Below are 25,617 nucleotides of genomic sequence, written 5' to 3'. Positions count from 1 at the left end.
AGGACAGGGTTGATGACCACTGCCTTATGGGACTTGCAGTTTTTCAACAGTCAACATAACTGATAGACAAGTAGCATTTTCCAAAAGACAGCAGCAGCAGCCCCTGTAAATGTCTGATAGCATTTTTTTTCTTCGTTAAGACCCCATTCACACTTGGTCGCTTTGCAGGCGCTATACCGCTAAACATAGCGCCTGCAAAGCAACCTGAAACTGCCGCTGCTGTCTCTCCAGTGTGAAAGCCCTGAGTGCTTTCACACTGGAGCGGTGCGCTAGCAGGACGGTAAAAAAAAAGTCCTGCTAGCCACATCTTTGGAGCGGTGTGTATACCGCTCCTGCCCATTGAAATCAATGGGCACAGCAGTTATACCACCGGCAAAGCACCTCTGCAGAGGCGCTTTGCGGTGGTTTTAACCCTTTCTCGGCCACTAGCAGGGGGTAAAGGCGCCCCGCTAGCGGCTGAATAGCACATTGAAATTGACGGTAAAGCGCCACTAAAAAATAGGATTTTTGTACTCACCGTAAAATCCATTTCTCTGAGTTCATGGACGGACACAGCATCCTTTGACAGTAGGGTTATATCCGCTACTGTCAAAGGATGCTGTGTCCGTCCATGAACGGAAGAGAAAAAAAGGATTTTTGTACTCACCGAAAAATGCATTTCTCTGAGTTCATAGACGGACACAGCCTTCATTGACCTTAGGGTTATGCTTCTTCCTACCAGGAGATTTAAATCTCCTGGTAGGAAGAAGCATAACCCTAAGGTCAATGAAGGCTGTGTCCGTCTATGAACGAAAGAGAAAAAAGGATTTTTGTACTCCCCGTAAAATCCATTTCTCTGAGTTCATAGACGGACACAGCAGCCTTTGACAGTAGGGTTATATCCTCTACTGTCAAAGGATGCTGTGTCCGTCCATGAATGGAAGAGAAAATAGGATTTTTGTACTCACCGTAAAATCCATTTCTCTGAGTTCATGGACGGACACAGCATCCTTTGACAGTAGGGTTATATCCGCTACTGTCAAAGGATGCTGTGTCCGTCCATGAACGGAAGAGAAATAGCGGCGCTTTACCGCCCCCCTCCCCAGTGTGAAAGGGGCCTAAAGGAGACCCAGGATCTGCTTTGAATAGTCGGTGATGATTAAAGTATCCCACATACAATCTCTTAAATGTGTCCAGGTAAAGATGTGAAGAAGCCAATAAAACCATCATTTTAGCGTCACCTGTAGAAGAGATGTTTTCATGAATGTCCTCCATATACCATTATATTATATTACAGCTCAACAGGACCGCAATGTGGCTAAAATGGAATAGAAAACAAAAAAAAAAAAACAAGAAGTGCAAAAAGCCCACATCATATCTGCAAGAAGACATGTAGTGTCGTAGGTAACACACCTCCCTCAGAAATGAGCAATGCACTTTTATGAGCAGTGATACCAGTTTGTTATCCGCTTTGACAGGTACATTGTGTGTTGGAGATCGTTGCAGGTAAAAGATACTAAACGCCTTCCGTCTCCTCTCCTCTGAAAGTCTGTCTAGAAGGAAGCTGTGTTTATGGGGTGTACGAGGGGGTGCCTTTATTTGCCGGCAGCAGGGGGGGGGAGCAGCACTCCTAATTCCCACCCAGAGCACCATTAACACTGTGGCTCACAAGGATTTGGTAACGGCTATGTGAGAGCCCAGGTTTTCCTGCAGGTAATATAAGAGGTGCAGTTCATAATGTTCTCCTGACTCAGGAACCCGAATACTGTGACGCTCCTGAGGATAGATCTGCAAGAGAGGAAAGCACTTTACTAGTGTATAACAAAACAGAGACATAATATATCAGAATAGAGAAGCATGATGGTATATTAACCACTTGCCGACCGCGCCATGTATATTTGCAATATGTCGGAGCTACTATGGTTCTCTAAATTCTTCACCATATTGGTAATGATAGTTATAACATCCACCAAGCTTGCTTTCTTCGGCACAGTCCAGAACACTCACCTGTAAGTCATACGGTTTCCCGCTGCGCACCAAAAAGCTAAGCAGGATGCTCGTGTGAGCAAAGTGCACATTTTCATCCAGGAAACCATGCAAGAGGAGCAGACGACTTGGTCTGTAAGACATTATTAAAAGACACTGTTTATACAATCGCAGTCTGCATAGAAATCTGTCAGTAATACACGCAGGCTCCTGAATCAGTAAGACATTAAATTAAAGCGTCAAACAGAAAAAACAAATACATTTCAAATTCAAAAATAAACATTATTCTGTATTTTCAGCAATTTTTTTTAACCACTTAAGGACCCCTTCACGCCGATATACGTCGGCAGAATGGCACGGCTGGGCACATCAACGTACCTGTACGTGGCCCTTTAAGCCCAGCCGTGGGGTCATGCGTGCACGTGACCCAGTCCGAAGCTCCGTAACGGCGCCCGCGGACCCGATCGCCGCCGGTGTCCCGCGATCGGTCCTCCGGAGCTGAAGAACGGGGAGAGGTGTATGTAAACACACCTTTTCCCTGTTCTTCGTTGTGGCAATGTCATTGGTCGTCTGTTCCCTGATATAGGGAAACACGATCAATGACGTCACACGTCCAGCCCCGCCCTCCCCCACAGTTAGAAACACATATGAGGTCACACTTAACCCCTTCAGCGCCCTCTTGTGGTTAACTCCCAAACTGCAATTGTCATTTTCACAGTAAACAATACATTTTTAATGCATTTTTTGCTGTGAAAATTACAATGGTCCCAAAAATGTGTCAAAATTGTCCGAAGTGTCCGCCATAATATCGCAGTCACGAAAAAAAAAACGCTGATCGCCGCCATTAGTAGTAAAAAATAAAAAAATAAATTAATAAAAATGCAATAAAACTATCCCCTATTTTGTAAACGCTATAAATTTGGCGCAAACCAATCGATAAACGCTTATTGTGATTTTTTTTACCAAAAATAGGTAGAAGAATACGTATTGGCCTAAACTGAGGAAAAAAAAATAATTTTATATCTTTTTTGGGGATATTTATTATAGCAAAAAGAAAAAAAATCTAGATTTTTTTTTTCAAAATTGTCGCTCTATTTTTGTTTATAGCGCAAAAAAATTAAAACCGCAGAGGTGATAAAATACCACCAAAAGAAAGCTCTATTTGAGGGAAAAAAAGAACGCCAATTTTGTTTGGGAGCCACGTCGCACGACCGCGCAATTGTCATTTAAAGCAATGCAGTGCCGTTTTGCAAAAACTGGCCAGGTCCTTTACCTGCATAAAGGTCCGGGTCTTAAGTGGTTAAATCAAAAGACTTACTCTGAGGGAAACTTCTCAGCTTGCATCGCCACAGAGCCCAGGTAATAACCATGTTCATTTTGGTCAGGGTGGCCCATGTACCGCTCTGTATATCCCGTGTCGTAAAAGATCCAAAGTGTCACTGGAGCTCCAGCAATGGCCACCTGAGATACAAAGGAGAGACATCATTAAAAGGAGAAGTTCACAAGTTCAAATTGTAAAATAATTTTTTTTTACACTAGGAGCCTGCAAGGCACTGCACCAGAGATCAGCAGATCACAAATACAAGCCGACAGGTGAAAAAAGGCTGCCGGTACTTGAAGTTCTCCCATTCACAGAACTCTATGAACGAATGATGCAGTCGGGTGGGCGGAGACCCCACATGGCTGCGTTTTTTTAAAATGTAACAGCGGGTGCAGGGAGAAGATCCCCCGCTTGCTGTTACAACGGGGATTTGCTGCAACAGTAACATGTTACACCCTGAATATGGGTGTAACATGTTACAAAAAGGTGAACCTATCCTTTAAATCAGTGGTCCCCAACCCTTTTTGGCACCCGGGACCGGTTTCATGGCAGCCAATTTTCCCAGGGACCGAGGGGGGGAGGGGGATATACACAAAATATGTCCTCAACCCCCCTTTACAGCACAGTCCTCCTCTTATACAAGTGTCCTCAGTCTCCCTTCACATCACAGCCCCCCCTTTACATTACAGTGCTCCTTTATAGTGCAGTCCTCTCTACATTAATGTAACAGGGACAGCTCTGTAATGTAAAGGGACATTGTGATATAAAGGGGACTGCACTGTAAAGGGGCCCTGTAATGATTACAGTGCAGTTCCCTTTATATGACAATGCCCCTGTCTGCACCCCCCCCCCTTTCCTCTCTATTAGCAGGGCAGGGGGCATGAGGAGCTCTCCATTCCGATCTGCAGCTCCTCCATCTCTTTTCCCTGCTGATTGGATGACATTGTCAGCCGGGTGTGTGAAGGAGGCGGGAGACGACAAATAGGCAGTGCCGCACAGCAGGAGCGGCAACTGCCGTCTGCGATAGCCCTGTGCGGACCGCAGTTGACGCTCATCTCCTGCTGTGCGGCCGGTCATAAAAATGCCACAGAGGGGCACTGGTTCACCGCCTGGGGGTTGGGGGGACCCCTGCTTTAAATTACTTAAAATAGGTAGCTAAAAAAACATTACAGATCCATATTAAAAGAGAAGTTTTTATTTCTAATCATATGTACATCGGTGAATGCAACATGCTGCATCTGTCCCCCGGCGCGTCTGCACCGAGAACCGCCGAAGCTCGGTTCTCACTCCTCCCCAAGCGATGCTGACTGTCAGTCAGCATCGCTTCTGCTCTACTTCTCAGCGCTCATTGGAGAGATGAGCAGTAGAGGGGCGGGGGAGAGGCCGTCTCAGCGGCTCGCTGACACTGTAATCAATCAGGGCACTTGGCGGATCCAGACTTGGAAGTTGGAATGACGCGCTGCCCCGACTTATGGCAGTGACGTCAGCGGAGAGCGGACTTCAGACCCCTCTCCTCTGAAAACAGGTCACAGAGTGCAAAACTAATTGCATTCTTGTGACCCTTAGGAGAAGCCCAGCCTAAGGCCCCTTTCACACGGACGGACCGTTCAGGCTTGCCTGTCAGTTTTGACGGCGGACCTGAACGGCCGCTCCATGCATCTCTATGGAGCGTCGGATGTCAGCGGACACATGTCCGCTGACATCCGACCTGACCCGCTAAAAGCCGACGTATGGGGATACGTCCCCATCCGTCCATGGCGGATCGGATAAGATCTGATGAAAACGGACATGCTGTCCGTTTTCATCAGATCGCTCCATAGGAGACAGCGGCCCCCGACAAGCCCCTCCCCACTCAGTGAGCAGAGAGGAGCTTGTCATCCGTCGGCTCAGCGGAGATCTGCGGACAGATCTCCCGCTGAGCTGGCGGACTCCGTAGCCTAAAAAGCTCAGGCTGGACTTTACCTTTAACTACATGGCTCTCCTGCACGAGAGCACGTCGTATAACGTCGGCTCTCGCTCCTGACTTCCGACTCCCGCGTGCATGCCCGGCGTTCGCGCTCACCGCCGGCCACCCGCGATCGATCGTTACAGAGCGGGGACCGGGAGCTGTGTGTGAAAACACACAGCTCCTGGTCCTGTCAGGGGAGAAATGCTGATCTTCTGTTCATACAATGTATGAACAGCGATCAGTCATTTCCCCTAGTGAGGCGCCCCCCCTCTACAGTTAGAACACACACAGGGAACATACTTAACCCCTTCCCTGCCCATGGCATTTTTATAGTAATCAATGCATTTTTATAGCACTGATCGCTATAAAAATGCCAATGGTCCCACAAATGTGTCAAAAGTGTCCGCCATAATGTCGCAGTACCGAAAAAAAAAAAATCGCTGATCGCCGCCGCCATTACTAGTAAAAAAAAATATTAATAAAAATGCCATAAAACTATCCCCTATTTTGTAAACGCTATAACTTTTGCGCAAACCAATCAATAAACGCTTATTGCGATTTTTTTTTTTTACGAAAAATATGTAGAAGAATACGTATCGGCCTAAACTGAGGGAAAAAAATGTTTTTTTATATATTTTTGGGGGATATTTATTATGCTAAAAAGTAAAAAATATATATTTTTTTTCAAAATTGTCGCTCTATTTTTGTTTATTAGCGCAAAAACTAAAAAACCGCAGAGGTGATCAAATACCACCAAAAGAAAGCTCTATTTGTGGGAAAAAAAGGACGTCAATTTTGTTTGGGAGCCACGTCGCACGACCGCGCAATTGTCAGTTAAAGCGACGCAGTGCCGAATCGCAAAAGGTGCTCTGGTCTTTGACCAGCAATATGGTCCGGGGCTGAAGTGGTTAAGGGTTATAAAATGCAAAGCCACAACAAGAAAAAAATAAATAAAATGATTCTAGAAAAACAAATGCTAGCAATAAATGGCTAGATAAAGACTAAAAGGAATAAAGGAATATTATTCAAAATACAGAGATACAGTTAGTTGTCACTAGGGCACTAAGTAAAACATTTAGAGATATTTACTTTAAATATGTCAGGTCGCTGGATCAAGGCCATAAGGGAGAGGTAGCCTCCATAAGACCAGCCATGGATACCAACTCTGTCGAGGTCTATGAAGCTGTGCTTGGCAGCCAGATACTGCAGCCCCTCCACCTGATCTTCTATCTCCACTTGGCCCTAGAAATACAAATAATTCAAGGGAAAAGTGTGAATAAGAATGAGATAAAAAAAGGTTAAGAGGAAATAAATGTAGCTGGACACGTTGAATCCTAAAAACACATGCTGCATTTCAAAATACACCAGAGATCATGGGGGGGGGGGGGGTGCAAAAATGTACCATAGAGAGAATACACAGAACTTATAAAATAAGTCAATAAATGACAAAACTCTGCGCAACCCCCAAGGTGTACCATTCCTCCAAAAAACTAAATCATTGCAACAAAATTCTCCAAAATCACTAAAATGTGTTCACATATTATCCACTTGCCGAACACAATACCTTATATATACATTGCAGTGTGTAAGTGGTTTACCGGGGTCATGGCTGAAGATATCAACCACAATCCCAGTACTGTTTTTTATGATTTTTGGGCAAATGTTTTTTTCCTGGGTGGAACTCCACTTTAAGAGCAATTTTGCTTTTAAAGGTAAAGAAAAGATTTGGGGTCTCTTTGATCTCAGATCTTTCCATAAAGACTTGTCATCCTTATTTCTATTACAAGGGATGTTTACATTCCTTGTAATAGGAATAAAATTGATAGAAAAAAAAAATTTAACCACTTAAGGACCGCCACACGACGATATACGTCGACAGAATGGCACGGCACAAGGGCGTACAGGTATGTCCCCTTTAAGAACCCAGCCGTCTGTCACGAGCGCGCCACCAGCGGCGCGCTCGCGACACCGCCGGTGTCCCGCGATCGGGTCGCAGAGCTGAACACCAGGGAGAGGCAAGTGTAAAAAAAACTCTCCCCGTGCTTCCTAGTGGCTTGTCAGTAATCGTCTGTTCCCTGTCATAGGAAACGACGATCAGCGACGTCACACGCCAAGCCACATCCCTCTACAGTAAGAACCACTCCCTAGGGCACACTTAAGCCCTACAGCGCCCCATACAGGTTAACCCCTTCACTGCCAGTGCACCGATCACTGTAAAAATGACAATGGTCCCAAAAAAGTGTCAAAAGTGTCCGATGTGTCCGCCATTAGTAGTAGGCGGTGTTGTAATATTAATATTGATATATAGGTGTAGATTATATATATATATATATATATATGTATGGGTTGGTGTCATATTATTGTGTTATAGATCTAACATATACAGGCCGGATTTCGAACCTGTAACCTGTAATTCAAGGAAGGGTCTCAAACATTACTCAATCAGTTGAATTAGATTAAATGATAAGTCTAGTTTACACATCAGGCCTGTAAGAGGTTTGTCTATTGTCAAAAAAAGGCAGAAACAGGATGGAGCCGTTTTTACATATCAAACCACTATTCAGATCTCATGCACTCTAATTACTTATTAGAGGGGGGTTTATTAGTATACAAGGATGCATACTAATTAGTGACTTCGGCTGAAGTCACATCCTGTCTTTTAAGAGTGGCAGGTAAATATGTCCTGCTGTCTTTCAATTAAGAGACAACCAATCAAATTGCTCAGCTATTCAAAAGAAACAATATATAATGTTGGGAATTTCTGGCTACCAGTTAGAGAAGAAACCCCCATGTATTCTCTGCATGAACATGTGAAGGCACAGATCTAGAAGGGATCAGAACATGTATTCTCTAAGATGAGACTTTGACACTACATTACTTTGTTGGATTCTTGTATCATCTGTGGACTTTGTATGTTATTGGAAGATCCATTAAATGAGTTCTCTGGAGAACCTGATGTGAGTTGTTGCGGAACAACCTAATTTACTCTCTGACTTCAGTACATTGGATCTTATGGTTCTGTGTTGGACACTATACTAGATTACTACATTGGTGCCGTTCAAGTGACCAGAATCACATTTTCAGGACTTCAATCCTGTGAGTTGGACAGAAGTCTGATGGAGACCCAAGAGCTGTGCGGTGACTCTAATGTCTGGTTGTGACATAAGAGAGTCTGATAAACAAGACTAAACAAGTTTGGAACCCCAGAATTATTCTCTGGAGACTGGAAACTGAAGAAAGAAAAGACTGCCGTGGACTAGAAGACCGGAACTGGCAAGGTGGAGCTTCAAATGCGGTGAGTAAAATATTTCCTTTATTTTAAATTATTAGTACTATAGTCAAAATGCTTACTCAGTGTGAAGCTAGTGTCAGTTCTGATAAAATTAACAGATGGGTATTAAAATGTATTAAGCGTCATGGCGGTCCTTATGAAATGCCAGAAAAATGTAAGCAGACGTGGACTATGATGAAGGAATTTTTAGAGGAAAGTGTTTTTGATAGCAAAATTTCAGAAAGTAAAAGAAAAGGTTGTATTGTGCAGGGCTTGTTATCTTGTTGTTTAAAAATGGAAAGTTCTTTGAATGATAAAGTTGAGGAAATTGCGCAGTTACAGAGTGCAGTTGATAATAGCCTTAAGGTTTGTAAGAGGTTACAACACCAATCAGAAACTGAGACAGTAAATTTAAAATTGCATGCAGTTACTATTGGTGGAGCTTTGCTTGAGAAATCTAAACGTTGTGATGAATTATCAGAGGAAAATGAGAGATTAAAATTAAGAATTATGGAATTGGAGAAGAGATCTCAGGAATGCAGATGTGCATCAAATCTTGGATTAAGCAATCTGCAGCAAAATACAAACTTTCTATCAAATGAAACAGAACCTCATATTAAATCTGATAATTCATTGCCAGCCGCACCTACTGTGACCACCACGGTTTATAACAATAATAATACAAGTGAAGTTCAGCTTGTAATGAAGCATTTGAAACCAAAAGAACTGGATGCAATTTTTAAAGAAATAGGAATGGTTCCCTGCCATGATTTAAACAAATTTTTAAAATGGTTTTGTGACTTGCAGAATGTCAGAGATATGTACAATCTCAACCCATCGGACTTAGAAAGAGTTTTGCAACATTCTATAGGGAAAAGTCTTTGGTTGAGGATCAAACAGATCTGTCTTCAGCCTCTGAGGACAAGGGACATATTACTGGAGTTATTATGTGTTCTGTACGGAGTGCGTTCTGATGTTACGATTCATGGGAAGATTGATCAAATGCAGGGTGAATCTCCCTATGAATTGTCGCACAGGATAGAAACTATTATGGAATTGTTGGTTGGTAATAATCTTGCATTTGAGCGGGGAGGCTCGATACACATCAGTATGTTTCTAGATGCTTTGCATGAAGATATCAAACAAGATATTTTATTGGATACACCGAATCCTCACGATTTAAAAGATGTATTATTGAGAGCAGATCATTTATGGAGAAAGTCAAATGAGCAAGCTGTCAGAATTGATGTAGCCACATTGTTTAGGACAAACACTGAACAGAAAGATCAGAAGATAGTATCTAATGATCACATCAAAAGGGGAAACTCTGGGTCAAACATTGGTGATATTAACATGATAAACAGAGCTGACCAAAATAATAATAAGAAAAGGACCTGGATACCATTTCCTCAGTTAAAACAGAAATATGACCACCTGAAGATTGAGTATGATAAGATGAAAATAGAATATCACACACTATTAGAACAGTTGAATGGTACAGATCTGTTTTTGAATGAAAATGACACTCCTATAGCAGTGGGGGTGAATTAGCTTTAAAGTGTAAACATGTAAATAGTTCTTTGTTTAAGGTCCTTGCTAATGAGATTTTGTCTGAGAGTTTTTTGTCTTTCAGGTACGTTGCTGGAGATAGGCGTTTGCATGTAAAAAGCAGGAGTAATTGTTGACTAGTGGGGGAGAGACACTGAATGGACAATATCACTATACAAGAAATTATAAAGTATTCATGGACACTCTCTCAATTTTCATCAAGCAATGGACTTTGTTTTTGAACATTCAAATTTTTTTTTTTTCTCTTAATTTTTTTATTTTATTTTCAATGGACTTACCCAACGCCCTATTTTTTTTCATTTTCTCCCTTTCCCGATATATTTTGCTTTTTTATTATGTTTTATTTCTTGAACTTAATCTTAAAACCAGAGCGAAGCATTTAAATCTAGAATAATTGTATAACATCTGTACATAATGCATATTGATATCAATATATTTACATCTGAGGTGATGTTGCACAAATGGCTGGGCATAGCATACATTATAGTAGGTTGGGTGGTTTTCCTAAATTTATAAGAGGGGTGAGTGAAATTCATCACTCTAGTCATGATTTGAAACATTGTTGAATCAGTTATTTATAATATACTGAAGGCTATGACACATATGGATGAAAGAGACCTTTCTACTCTTCATAAAAAAAATACTGGCAAAAATTTCCACTGCTGATTTGTCTGCACAGAAGATCTGATAAACACTGATGTCAAGCTGATAATATCTATACCGTCGCATGGGGGAATATATATATATATATATATATATATATATATGTTGGCATACCATTCTGTGGAATTATGGACTGAATGATACAAAACAGCTCTATTAAAGGCAACAAGGGTTCGGCCTACAGCACGTTACGAAAGCAAATTGCTGCTGGCAATCAACAAATTCAGAATATTGAAGGTTTGAATAATTGAAGGTGTCAAGTGCAAGAAAATAGTTTGCAGCACAGAATTGTTACTGCCGGTCCGGATCCAAACCTTTTTGACTTGGAAAATGAGTGCTGGTACATTAATGGTTCTTCTTACTACAAAGATGGAAGATGGAAGAATTTCAGGAATTGCTGGTGTTTGTGTAAAAGCATCTTTAAAAATGAAAACTTTGAGCCTGGAGATGAGAGAATCCTGGACTTATGTGGATTGGACCTCCCAAAACATACCAAGCTTTACTTTCAGTGAGATGGTGAGAGATGTGAAGTCAGAATGGACGGTGACATCAGCTCGGTTTTGCACAATATTCAAGATCGTGATGTGATTTACAAAACAAGGAGCAATCTTTGAAATGAGGCCTAACAGCTATACTGGCCACAAATGTTTACTGAATCCTTTTCCAGTTATGGTCTAAAGTTATATTATCTAATAACTGTTTCATGGGGATATTTTAGAGGTTGGTGAAGAGAGATGTAACCAGTCTCAACTTAATATTTCATATGAGCCATTGTAAAGCATCCAGTACCTCAAACCATAATGCTTGATTTATGAGTCAGTTCTAGTAGTTAGAACCGACTCAAGTGGGGGAATATGTTGTAATATTAATATTGATATATAGGTGTAGATTATATATATATATATATATATGTATGGGTTGGTGTCATATTATTGTGTTATAGATCTAACATATACAGGCCGGATTTCGAACCTGTAACCTGTAATTCAAGGAAGGGTCTCAAACATTACTCAATCAGTTGAATTAGATTAAATGATAAGTCTAGTTTACACATCAGGCCTGTAAGAGGTTTGTCTATTGTCAAAAAAAGGCAGAAACAGGATGGAGCCGTTTTTACATATCAAACCACTATTCAGATCTCATGCACTCTAATTACTTATTAGAGGGGGGTTTATTAGTATACAAGGATGCATACTAATTAGTGACTTCGGCTGAAGTCACATCCTGTCTTTTAAGAGTGGCAGGTAAATATGTCCTGCTGTCTTTCAATTAAGAGACAACCAATCAAATTGCTCAGCTATTCAAAAGAAACAATATATAATGTTGGGAATTTCTGGCTACCAGTTAGAGAAGAAACCCCCATGTATTCTCTGCATGAACATGTGAAGGCACAGATCTAGAAGGGATCAGAACATGTATTCTCTAAGATGAGACTTTGACACTACATTACTTTGTTGGATTCTTGTATCATCTGTGGACTTTGTATGTTATTGGAAGATCCATTAAATGAGTTCTCTGGAGAACCTGATGTGAGTTGTTGCGGAACAACCTAATTTACTCTCTGACTTCAGTACATTGGATCTTATGGTTCTGTGTTGGACACTATACTAGATTACTACAGGCGGTAGCGGAACACAGTGTCAAACGCCTATCATGGACCAGGAGGAAGCCGGGACTTTTGAAAAATGGATGCCGCAGCCTGTCAAGAATACAGGTACACTGAAGCTGCAATGGGCACAGTGAGGAAGGGCACAGTAAGGCTACAATGGGCACAGTGAGAATGGACACAGTAAGGCTGCAATGGGCACAGTGAGAATGGACACAGTAAGGCTGCAATGGGCACAGTGAGAATGGGCACAGTTAGGCTGCAATGGGCACAGTGAGAATGGGCACAGTAAGGCTGCAATGGGCACAGTAAGGCTGCAATGGGCACAGTGAGAATGGGCACAGTAAGGCTGCAATGAGCAAAGTAAGGCGGCAATGGGCACAGTGAGAATGGGCACAGAAAGGCTGCAATGGGCACAGTGAGAATGGGCACAGTAAGGCTGGAATGGGCACAGTGAGAATGGGCACAGTAAGGCTACAATGGGCACAGTGAGGATGGGCACAGTAAGGCTGCAATGGGCACAGTGAGAATGGGCACAGTAAGGCTGCAATGGGCACAGTGAGAATGGGCACAGTAAGGCTGCAATGGGCACAGTGTGAATGGGCACAGTGAGGTGTGCAAATGGGCACAGTGAAGCTGTAAATGGGCATTGTTGAAACTCTTTTCCGCTTACAGTAACTGCTGCATTCTCACCCTAGGCTTATACTCGAGTCAATTCCTTTTTTCCATTTTTTTTGTGGTAAAATTAGGTGCCTCGGCTTATATTCGGGTCAATATGTTTTCCCAGTTTTTTGTGGTAAAATTAGGGCCTCGGCTTATACTCGGGCCGGCTTATACTCGAGTATATACGGTACTTCATTTTAACAGTTCATATGAAAAAAGTATGAAAATTGTCTGGTTTTTGTCATTCACAAATGTGCCCACACATACACTTGAAAAGAAGAGAGCCCTTCCACTCCACCTCTCCCTCTCTCTTACCATCTTGTACTTAAATGCGCCTTCAAACTTCAAACCACGGTGACAAGAACCACGATTATCAAGGACTACAACTACATAACCAAGAGAAGCGAGGGTATTCAGCCGGAAATACTTGACTCCCTTAAATCGATTGTTAACTAGTTGAACCTGAGAAAAAAAAATAAGAAAAAATAGCATTATATAAAAGATTATATCTACTTCTCTTGTACATTGAGACTTCCATTTCCTTCATCCGTCCACCTCAGCCAACCAGAGGAGCCCTTATATAAACAAAATAGAAGGCTTCCTGTGAATGGCTGAGCAGTGCTTTTGTTCCAGGAGTGGGACAGGAAGTCGCCCTACCGCTGCCGAAACACAGCGCTGTGTACTGAATGCACCTCAGTGCTCCATACAGTTTATACAGCAGCTGCATGCGTTGGTGAAGGACGTTAAAGTCATTGTAAACGATCACCTTGTAAAACAACCAATTTGGTTTAAAATAAAAAAGAAAGGCAAAACACGTGTGCATAGATATAAAATAAAAACATTATAAATACCCTTTCCCCCCACCCTTTTTTATAAAGTAATCACATTCCCTCTGTGTTCAGCTCATAAGAGCCGGGGGAGGAGAAGCCGCAGCACACTGAGCTTCCGAGTGAATCGCTGTGCATTGGGGGCACGTCAGGAGAAGTCTGATCATTGACGGAGAGTACACAGAGTTCCCAGCATTGCTGAAGAACTGACCACTGAATGCCCCCCTGCTTAGTGTGGTCAGTTTTTAATAGGAAAGCAGAGGGACTTCACTCAGAGGAAGCAATACAAAGAGAATAGGAGACTTTCTCATATAAGTACAAGGTACAGCAGCCACATATCAGGAATATGACATTATGGGGTAACAAATGCTTAAAGGATATGTAAATGTTTTTTTTGTTTGTTTTTTAAAACATACTTACCTCCTCTGTGCAGTTGGTTTTGCACAGAGTGGCCCTGATCCTTCTCTTCTGGGGTCCCTCAGCAGCGATCCTGGCTCATCCTCTTCTCAAGTGCTCTCCCTCGGGGGAACCCGTGCGGGCGCACTCAGGTGTCCTGCTGCTGCGTCCATTGACACAGACAGCAGGACCAGGCTCCGCCCCAGTGTCATTGGATTTGATTGACTGCAGCAGGAGCCAATGGCTGCGCTGCTATCAATCTATCCAATCAAAAGCCGAGAACCCCCGGCAGAGGTAGAGCACGTCTCCGCTGAGGGAACATACGGGTTCAGGTGAGTAAAATCACTCTGGAGGGCTGGTCAGTGTCAGAAGCTTTTTCACCTTAATGCATAGGATGCATTAACTGCTTGCCGACCTGCCGCCGTCATTCTACGGCGGTAGGTTGGCTCTCCTGCGTGAGAGCCCGTCATACTATGTCGGCTCTCTTGCAGGCTACCAGGGGTGCGCGCACGCGCTGCCGGAGCCGAGCGCGCGCACCCCCCGCTCGCCCCCGACTCCCGTGCCCGGCGGGCGCGATCGCCGCCGGGCACACGCGATCGCTCGTTACAGAGCGGGGACCGGGAGCTGTGTGTGTAAACACACAGCTCCCGGTCCTGTCAGGGGGGGGGGGGAATGCTGATCTTCTGTCCACCCCCCTACAGTAAAAACACACCCAGGGACATACTTAACCCATTCCCCGCCCCCTAGTGTTAACCCCTTCACTGCCAGTGGCATTTTTATAGTAATCCAATGCATTTTTATAGCACTGATCGCTATAAAAATGCCAATGGTCCGAAAAATGTGACAAAAGTGTCCGAAGTGTCCGCCATAATGTCGCAGTACCGAAAAAAAAAAACGCTGATCGCCGCCATTACTAGTAAAAAAAAAAATATTAATAAAAATGTTATAAAAATACCCCCTATTTTGTAAACGCTATAACTTTTGCGCAAACCAATCAATAAATCAATAATACGAAAAATATGTAGAAGAATACGCATCGGCCAAAACTGAGGAAAAAAATTGTTTTTTTATATATTTTTGGGGGATATTTATTAGAGGAAAAAGTAAAAAAATATTGCCTTTTTTTCAAAATTGTCGCTCTATTTTTGTTTATAGCGCAAAAACTAAAAACCGCAGAGGTGATCAAATACCACCAAAAGAAAGCTCTATTTGTGGGGGAAAAAGGACGTCAATTTTGTTTGGGAGCCACGTCGCACGACTGCGCAATTGTCAGTTAAAGCGACGCAGTGCCGAATCGCAAAAAGTACTCTGGTCTTTGACCAGCAATATGGTCCGGGGGTTAAGTGGTTAAGGTGAAAAAAAACACAAAGGTTTAAATGTTATCAAGGATGCACCTCACCTGTATACTGTAGGTTGCCTTTAGGTACTGTATACAGTGGAACCTCGGATTACGAACATAATCCGCTCTAAGAAAATGCTTGTAATCCAAAGCATTCGCATATCAAAGTTTCCCCATAGAAGTCAATGGAAACAAAGATAATTCGTTCCACATTGACTTCTATGGCATGCAATACCCCTCATGTGGCCAGAGATGGGGGGAGAGCCTCGGAAATACTTGGGGACAGCACGGCTGATCTCAGAAACCCTCGGAAAAGTTCGTAAACACTCAGGAACGGAGCATTCCCGAACGACTCATTACCGTTCCGAGTGTCACCGGCGTCCCCCACACCTCTGGCCAAATGTGGTACTGCACATCCCATTAGCTTGTTTTGCAAGACAACACTCGCAAACCGAGTCAGGATTTTTTTTTTTAATTGCCCGTTATTCAAAAACGCTTGTTAACCGCGTTACTCATAAACCAAGGTTCCACTGTAATTGCATGCAATAAACCCCCCCCCCCCTTTTTTTTATACATGAGGCTCTTTATTCAGTTTAAAGTGGTTGTAAACCTTAAATTTGCACTTTTACCTACAGGTAAGCCTATAACAAGGCTTACCTGTAGGTAAAAAGAATATCTCCTAAACCTGTACGGTTTAGGAGATATTCCCCTCGCAATGCGGGCGGCGCATGCGCAGGAGGGATCCACGGCGGAAGATCCGGCAGCCGCCGGACCTTGCCGATTTTAAATCTCCCGCCCGCATGCGCGGGAGTGACGTCATCGCCGCTCCAGCCAATCACAGCGCTGGAGCGGCGCCGCTCCAGCCAATCACAGCGCTGGAGCGGCGATACCCGGAAGACACGCCGGAGCAAGATGACATCTCGCTCGGCGTGAACCAGGTAAGTGTCGTTCACCTCGTTTTGAGGTAAGTATTTCATAATCAGCTATTATGCGGTGCATACTAGCTGATTATGCATTTTGCCTTACAGGTAAAAAAAAAAAAAAAAATTATATATGCGGTTTACAACCGCTTTAAGAAAATCAGCTTCAGAAATTACTTTGAATACACAATCTCACCTGTGGTCCTCCATAAATGTAAAGGACAGTAGGGTACTTCTTCCCCGGCTGTAGCTGATGAGGCCGATACATCATTCCATAAAGAGTGAATCCTGTCCGACTGGGGAAAGAGAATATTTCTGGGGGGACATACCCAGGGACAGCGCCTGAGGGAAAAGAAAGAAAAAGAAAGGTAAACAAAGGTGTAAATGTTCCTGGAAACAGAGCTTTACAGCAGGGTTTGACAAATTTGCTTGGAATCTAGGAGCCAGATAAAAAAGTTAGGAGCCAGGAAATGCGCCAAGCTCGTGCGCAGAAGCGAACGCCGACATGAGCAGCACCTGCATATGTAAACGGTATTCAAACCACACATGTGAGGTATCGACGCGATCGTTCGAGCGAGAGCAATAATTCTAGCCCTAGACCTCTCCTCTGTAACTCAAAACATGCAACCTGTAGAATTTTTTTAAATGTCGCCTATGGAGATTTTAAAGGGTAAAACTTTGTCGCCATTCCACGAGCGGATGCAATTTTTAAGAGCGACATGTTGGGTATCAATTTACTTTGCGTAAAATTATCTTTCACAATATTAAAAAAAAGAATTGGGCTAACTTAACTGTTGTCTTATTTTTCATTAAAAAAAGTGTATTTTCTCCCCAAAAGAAAGTGCGTTCGTAAGATCGCTGCGCAAAATCGGTGTGACAGAAAGTATTGCAACGAAAGCCATTTTATTCTCTATGTTTGGCACCCAATTTGCTGCTCATCACAAGCTTTCTTTAACAAAAGACACCTTAATAGAGCTGCTACTTGAGAAACAACTGAGCCGTTTTCCTCTTCTATCATGTTCTCTGACAGACTAATCGCATTCTTATAAGGCAAATTAAATAATCCATTTTCCTATAAAGCAGCTGACATTCTAATTCCATCAGACCTGCCCTTCTGTGGCCAAGAGCAAGGTTTTGAGAGCTTGAAAATAATTTGTAGTTGTCAATGGCCCCCCCCAAAAAATCAGTGATTTAAAAAAAAAAAAACTAGAGGTTTTTTTTTCCTGATGGACACCGCGCCGGTTCCATAGGACCGGCGCTCCACGGACTAAGCCGAAGCTGCGGCCTCGCCTAAAACATCCTGCCCGCAGCCTTTTCCCAGGATCACGGCAAGGCCGCCGCTTTGGCCTAGTCCACGGAGCGCCGGTCCTAAGTTTTAGGCGAGGCCGCGGCTTCGGCCTAGTCCGCGGCGATCCTGGGAAAAGGCCACAGACTAGGCCGAAGCCTCGCCTAAAACATCCTGCCCGCAGCTCGCTGCCTTTTCCCAGGATCGCGGCGAGGCCGCCGATTTGGCCTAGTCCACGGAGCGCCGGTCCTAAATCGGCGGCCTCGCCGCGATCCTGGGAAAAGGCAGCGAGCTGCGGGCAGGAAGTTTTAGGCGAGGCCGCGGCTTCGGCCTAGTCCGCCGCGATCCTGGGAAAAGGCCACGGACTAGGCCGAAGCCGCGCCTAAAAACTTAGGACCGGAGCTCCGCGGACTCTGCTGAAGCCGCGGCCTCTCTTAAAACATCCTGCCCGCAGCTTGCGGCCTTTTCCCAGGATCGCGGTGAGGCCGCGGCTTCGGCCTAGTCCGCCGCGATCCTGGGAAAAGGCCACGGATTAGGCCGAAGGCGCGGCCTCGCCTAAAAACATAGGAACAGCGCTCCGCGGACTCTGCCGAAGCCGCGGCCTCGCCTAAAACATACTGCCCGCAGCTCGCGTCCTTTTCCCAGGATCGCGGTGAGGCCGCGGCTTCAGCCTAGTCCGCCGCGATCCTGGGAAAAGGCCACGGACTAGGCCCGAAGCCGCGGCCTCACCTAAAAACTTAAGACCGGCACTCCACGGACTAAGCCGAAGCCTCGCCTAAAGCATCCTGCCCGCAGCCTTTTCCAAGGATCGCGGTGAGGCCGCGGCTTCGCCCTAGTCTGTGGCGATCCTGGGAAAAGGCCACGGACTAGGTCGAAGCCGCGGCCTCGCCTAAAAACTTAGGAACAGCGCTCCACGGACTCTGCTGAAGCCTCGCCTAAAACATCCTGCCCGCAGCTCGTCGCGATCGTGGCGAGCAGGATGTTTTTAGGCGAGGCCACGGCTTCAGCCTAGTCCGCAGAGCGCCGGTCCTATGGAACAAAAAAAAAAAAAAAAAACATCAGTGGCTCCACACTGCTCTCTAACTGCGCCACCCCCGCTGATGCCGCTAATCGCATTCCAAAATGACAGTGACGGGCGGTACGAGGAACGGGCCATGTCCACCATTCCAGCCAAGACCCCACTCGTCAGGATGCTATTTCTAGTCGCCATGGCGACCGGGATTTGTCACGCCCTGCTTTACAGCCAGCTACAATTGTTAGATAATTAACAATTTCAACATGGTGTTTGTTTACAGGATCTTTCAGCTGGGATCTATTATTGCAGTTGATAAACCTTTCTTTCTAGAACCAAAGAAGGGAAATATTTGAGGCGTCTTACCTGGTGACTCAAGAAGAGTGGCCCAAAATTCCTTGTCCCTCTGGGCAGGATCGGGCCCAGCGCCTTTCATTTTCAAAAGATGTACTGCATGTGGGAGGGTTTGGCTGCTGAAACGGCTGATGAACATATCGCAGTGCTGCATGGAAGATAAACAGAATGCCATATTGGTCCAGGTTACATACTGCTTAAAGTGGAACTTCAGTCATTTTTTTCATCTTCCCATCTATTAAATCTTCTGCCCTTGTTGTTGTTGTTTTAACTTTGGATAGTAAAACGTTTTTTTTTTTTCTGACAGTAAATCCCTTATACAGCCCACTTCCTGTTCCCTTATACAGCCCACTTCCTGTTCCCTTATACAGCCCAATACCTGTTCCCTTATACAGCCCACTTCCGGTTTCCTTATACAGCCCACTTCCGGTTTCCTTATACAGCCCACTTCCGGTTTCCTTATACAGCCCACTTCCTGTTTCCTTATACAGCCCACTTCCTGTTTCCTTATACAGCCCACTTCCTGTTTCCTTATACAGCCCACTTCCTGTTTCCTTATACAGCCCACTACCTGTTTTCTTATACAGCCCACTTCCTGTTTCCTTATACAGCCCACTTTCTGTTTCCTGTCTGGTCATTAGCCTAGGCTTATGACATCATGCACAGCTCCCCTCCTCATTCTCATGAGAGTTTGCCAGGAACGGAATGGGGGTGAGTCATAAGAGGGTCAATGAGAGCTGCAGAGCTGGAGGTGTGCCTCTGTGTGAATCCAAGAAGTGAACAGGGCTGCCCACAGTTAAAATGGCCACAACTAGACTCAGTGAAGGTAGATTTCTGCAGCATATTTGGCAAGTACAGAATCACAGTAATATATATATATATATATATATATATATATATATATATATATATTGTAAGGTTGGGGGTTATTAGCTCTTGTGGTATGGGCGTTTTTTCAGCGATTCACTCCAGCCAGGAACTATGGTTAAGGGCATGGTAGCCCATTTTTATTAAAAAGGCAAAAATAAGTCCAAACAAACGTTTTCCCACGCAGGGGTTCTTCTCCATCAAATATACAATAGAAAATGCTAGTCCACCTCTGGCTCTCTGTAGCAGTACCTCTGCTCTTTATCCTGGTTGCCCAGACCAGCGGACTCCTCAACATAGACCGCTTCCCTTCAGCGTCTACAGCTCTGCCTCTTGCAGTCACCGTTCTGGCTGTCTCCTACAGCCTCTCTGATTCCTGGAGACCTCCTGTCTCTTCCAGGAGCTGTCTCCAACTGGGAGCCATGAGATCTTCCCACACACTCATTATATAGGGCTGTGCTCACCTGAGCACACACCCTGCTGGTAATGAACATAGCCTGGATTACCAAAACCTGGAGAAAGCTGCAAAAGCAGTCTTCTCCAGTCCACAGCTATGTTCTGTAGTTTTTGCACATCTCAAGTGTGCATACCCTGGGTCCATTTTACCGTCACAGTAGCTCCTACTGTTACATACCTCCCCCCCTTGTTTTGAACCCGTAGGGGGCGGAACACACAAGCCTGAATCCTTGATTGGGCCTACGCAGCGAACAGCTGGCGCAGAGGTGCCCCAATCTTTTTTTCGGGTGCGTTTCCAGGCACGCCCTATCCTGGATCGGAACGGGGTCCTACCATTCTGTATCCCCAGCCTACTCCCTCTGTCCTTGGGGTTCCTGAACTCATGTTTCTTTTCTGGTGGCCCCCTGCCTTTCCTGCTACTTTTGGGTGTACCAACTTTTGCCAGCTCACACTTTTCCATATCCCAATGTTTGTTCCTCTCCATACTATATTTTAGAGTGTCTCCGGATACCCCAACTTGTACCTCTTTGTAGGTGAGAGACAAAATATCTGCTTTTGCTGTGTCCGTATCTGGCCCTTCCTTCTTAGTTGTAACGGGTGAGGCAGTATCCGCGCCATTTACAAAACACTGCTCAGCCGCACCTCGGACCACATTAGCAGACATTTCCATCACCGCATCAGGCGGAGAGACCTCTGATGTCTCTAGCAGCCCCCCAGAGTGCCTTCCGTACTGAACTGTATGCGGAAGCACCCTCACAGGAAACTGGGAGATCACCTGCCACACTATCAGAAAGCACTGTACTAACCAGTTCCACTGGTGACTAATTTTAACCGGCACAGGTTGCACTACCTGGCTCCATCCATTGGTACCACGCAGTACCACCACCTCTGACTGTAATGGAGGCACCCAGGTATACAAGGACTGTGCTTTCACCAGTTCAAGCAAATCCACTAGCATATCTGTAATTTCTACACACTCCACATCAATATGCCAAACATTTTTGGGGACCTTAACCTTATTAGAGACATGGAGGGGCTCATTCACTGCAGCTTGGGGGTCCGAGACCTTTAAAGGGGCATCCATCTCACTGGAGGTAGCTACCACAGCCGGATGCTCCCCTGGAACACTGTCCAAATTTAGCATCACTTGTTTCCCCATGTACACTGCATGCTTCATTCTGTCAGTTTCATCACCAACATCCTCATATGACTGCGGCCTCGTCCTAGTCTCCCTCTGAAGGACATCCTGACTCTCTCGCCACTCTGAGGTTTTTAAGTCATGTGACACCTTGCTAAGCTTTGGGCTATTTCCCTCCAACCATTGTTTACCAGGATCCTTCTCAGATCCTAGAAGTTCCTCAAACCTCAGGAAACCTTCCCCAGAATTACCCTCCTGAACCTCTAGGGGGCCTACTTCTGCTATACCTTTTTCCTCTTCTGTGTCAAACCCATCATTCCCTGTCTCGCTACAATTTTCAGGGTTCTCTACAACCAGATCAACTTGACCAAGACCATCATGTCTACCATTATTTTTGATGTCACCCATGGCAACCATACCATCAAAAATCGCCAACATGCTGCATTTTTCATCATGGTCAGAAACATCAATGCATTTGTCATATTTAATTTCACCCATGTTTGGCAGGGCAGTGTCTGGAGAGGAACTGCACCCAGCGGAGTGGTTGCCTCCGGCAGCTTCAGTACACGCAAACTCCACTGGCATGAGATCCTCTGCCAGCAACTGTCCCGACCGCTGAACATCACATAACACAACATTTGGATCTTTGACTACAATCAGTTCACTTATTGCTGTGCCCTCTGGCACTTCCACCAACATCAGCTCATTTGGCATGGCACCATCCATTACCACATCATTAGAACCTTTGTGGATCACAGACATGACCTCTTCTGTGCGTTCGCCGTTACTTGGCGCTTCCATCTTGTGAGCAACATCATCTGCAGCAGCAAATGCACCATTGCATACAAGTTGCTCTGCAGGTCCTTCATCTGGCACTGCAGAAATCATGTCTGCTCCACTCTTACCAACAGAGGCCTTTTCCAACAAAGCCAACAGGCTTTTTGTCCATCTGTCCCAATCTGTTATCACTGCGCTACCAGAGGGACAGAGTGGCTCAGCAACAGACACATTGCAAACATCACTTTTGTGTAAACCAGACTGTGGTAATACATTTTTAACCATTGCAGGCTGCAATACCACACTCTCACCTTCTGGTGGCGCTTCATTAAATGCATGAAGACCTTCACACCTGTCATTGCCAGACAGCATTAAGACACTTCCATCATGAGTGTTTTCAAACATATTAGTTTTAGCATTTAACATTTCATTATTACCATGTTCAGGTACCGTCTTATCCTTCAGAGTGGCACCATAGCTGTCCCAGGCAACCTCCGGCTCCAAAACGCAGAGCTCCCTGGGGGTTTCTAGGGACACCTCTGTGGCCTTCATCACGGTTGCTAGGGGAGATAGCACATCTTTAACTGTATTCATATCAACATTTATATCTCTAGTGAGGTGCACTAGCCCATTAGCAGCTGGGCCATCAACTTTAGCCAACACAATATCAGTTTTACCCATCACATTGTCATATTCAAGTTTACCACTTGCCTCCCCACTGAACAGGGCACTGCAGCGAGGAAAGTCCTTTTCCACACAGACAGTGGATCTCCCATTTGGGGTCACTGCAACTCCAGTGTGCACATTCACATAGTCAATCTTTTCCATGCATTTACCAGCAACAGTCTTACCGATCACTGTAACGGGGGCTGCCATGTTCATTTGAGTACGTTGTCTTTCACTGGCCAACTCTCCCTGGTGGCCATGGGATGAAACTGCAGCAGCAATTTCTGACTCCTTAGCACCCCCAGGAGGCACAACAAAAAACTCCTTGTTGCCAGGGGAGACGGCAAATATATTTTCACAGGAAACTGGCTCAGCCTCATTATCTCCAGGTGCACCCCAGAATCTAGGGCAAGACAATATTTCATGCCCCAGCTGGCCACATTCCAGGCATGGTACATTTTTACACATATCTTTAATGGGATGCCTCTTTACATCTCCACAGTAGCTCCTCCTTCCGGTTGACATTTGATCTCTCGTTGCCAAGGGAGATGGCACTCTTCCAGCTGTACTTTGCTGACTCTCCCAAACGCATCGACTTTGCGATCCTTGAAACATTGTTGCTTTCAACTTGCCACGATCCTTTGTCGGCAATTCGTTTCTCACGTGGTTTGCAGACTTGATATCTCCACCGTTGCTACGGGCAACCACATACCTCTCGAACTTTGTATGCGACTTTTGGACACTCCTGGCACTCAAATTAGGTTTTCCAAACATTGTCGCAGACCTTTGTTTGGCCATGTCACCTTGTCTTGGAGACTGAGACAAAGGGCACTTGGAGACAACATGCCCCCACTCACTGCACCGCAAACAGCGCTCTTGCTTCATAGCCTTAGCAGGGCTTCCCCAACTGCATCCTCTTTCCACCTTAGGACTTTGCACATTAACAGCTGGCCTGCTTGTACTAGCGTTACCAGGGGCAACCACATGCACTTCCCCTTTAACTGGCGTTAGTTTAGCAAAAAACAGTCTGCAGTACTCTCCGGCAGGCTCAAACCCCTGCATCATCTTTGCAGTCACTCCACCAAACTTTTGCACCGTCCAGCAAAAATGAAGCACTGTCACTTTAAAGCAAGTTGCTTTTCACTTCATGCAAGCTTTACTCAGCTGCACACAGATTGTGCTGTCTCAAGCACACAAACACAGTTCATATAACAGATGAACTTACTTTTGCAGAGATCTCCAGTTCTGCCAAGATTGTCCTTTCACAGGTACATAACCTGCAATGCCTTTTGCCTGGCTGCACTTCCACACACAGCCAACAGTTCCTGACGTGAACTCACTGTGGAGCAAGGACCCGGATGCCACCGTCTTGTGCCCGCATGAATCCACCACTTGTAAGGTTGGGGGTTATTAGCTCTTGTGGTATGGGCGTTTTTTCAGCGATTCACTCCAGCCAGGAACTATGGTTAAGGGCATGGTAGCCCATTTTTATTAAAAAGGCAAAAATAAGTCCAAACAAACGTTTTCCCACGCAGGGGTTCTTCTCCATCAAATATACAATAGAAAATGCTAGTCCACCTCTGGCTCTCTGTAGCAGTACCTCTGCTCTTTATCCTGGTTGCCCAGACCAGCGGACTCCTCAACATAGACCGCTTCCCTTCAGCGTCTACAGCTCTGCCTCTTGCAGTCACCGTTCTGGCTGTCTCCTACAGCCTCTCTGATTCCTGGAGACCTCCTGTCTCTTCCAGGAGCTGTCTCCAACTGGGAGCCATGAGATCTTCCCACACACTCATTATATAGGGCTGTGCTCACCTGAGCACACACCCTGCTGGTAATGAACATAGCCTGGATTACCAAAACCTGGAGAAAGCTGCAAAAGCAGTCTTCTCCAGTCCACAGCTATGTTCTGTAGTTTTTGCACATCTCAAGTGTGCATACCCTGGGTCCATTTTACCGTCACAGTAGCTCCTACTGTTACAATATATATATATATATATATATATATATATATATATATATATATATATATATATATATAAAATACTATGCAAAGTGGTTGGAGGGAAACTTCAGAATGGCAAAGATGTTTTTATTACAAATTATGTGAGCGGACTGCAGTTCCTTTTTAAATACAATGTTGTATGAATGATCATTTTGTTTCATCTTTTTTTAAAAGATGTGTTTATTAACCACTTAAGACCCGGCCCAAAATGCAGGTAAAAGGACCCGGCCAGTTTTTGTGATTCGGCACTGCGTCGCTTTAACTGACAATTGTGCGGTCGTGCGACGTGGCTCCCAAACAAAATTGGCGTCCTTTTTTCCCCCACAAATAGAGCTTTCTTTTGGTGGTATTTGATCACCTCTGCGGTTTTCATTTTTTGCGCTATAAACAAAAATAGAGCGACAATTTTAAAAAAAATTCAATATTTTTTACTTTTTGCTATAATAAATATCCCCCAAAAATATATATAAAAAAACATTTTTTTCCTCAGTTTAGGCCGATACGTATTCTTCTACCTATTTTTGGTAAAAAAAGAAAATCGCAATAAGCGTTTATCGATTGGTTTGCACAAA

The 25,617-nt window shown here is 44.6% G+C and overlaps 1 protein-coding gene across 3 annotated transcripts in view; it reads right to left on the bottom strand.

Moving 5' to 3' along the window:
• Window positions 1–1,518: 1,518 nt before the first annotated feature.
• Window positions 1,519–25,617, bottom strand: part of DPP8 (dipeptidyl peptidase 8) — an 84,305-nt gene continuing 60,206 nt past the window's right edge. For all 3 annotated transcript variants that reach the window (XM_040342279.1, XM_040342280.1, XM_040342281.1), the window contains exons 14-20: window positions 19,152–19,287; window positions 16,685–16,830; window positions 13,322–13,468; window positions 6,324–6,476; window positions 3,284–3,426; window positions 1,987–2,098; window positions 1,519–1,767 (exon numbers count right to left, since the gene is read on the bottom strand). In XM_040342279.1, the coding sequence (XP_040198213.1) occupies window positions 1,645–1,767; window positions 1,987–2,098; window positions 3,284–3,426; window positions 6,324–6,476; window positions 13,322–13,468; window positions 16,685–16,830; window positions 19,152–19,287 (960 nt within the window). In that variant the 3' untranslated portion in view covers window positions 1,519–1,644. The remainder of the gene's footprint in view (window positions 1,768–1,986; window positions 2,099–3,283; window positions 3,427–6,323; window positions 6,477–13,321; window positions 13,469–16,684; window positions 16,831–19,151; window positions 19,288–25,617) is intronic.

This window comes from Rana temporaria, chromosome 3, assembly GCF_905171775.1.
Source record: "Rana temporaria chromosome 3, aRanTem1.1, whole genome shotgun sequence".
Taxonomy (NCBI): Eukaryota; Metazoa; Chordata; class Amphibia; order Anura; family Ranidae; genus Rana; species Rana temporaria.
The sequence above is the reverse complement of the archived record's forward strand: the minus strand, read 5'-3'. Positions and strand labels throughout refer to the sequence as shown.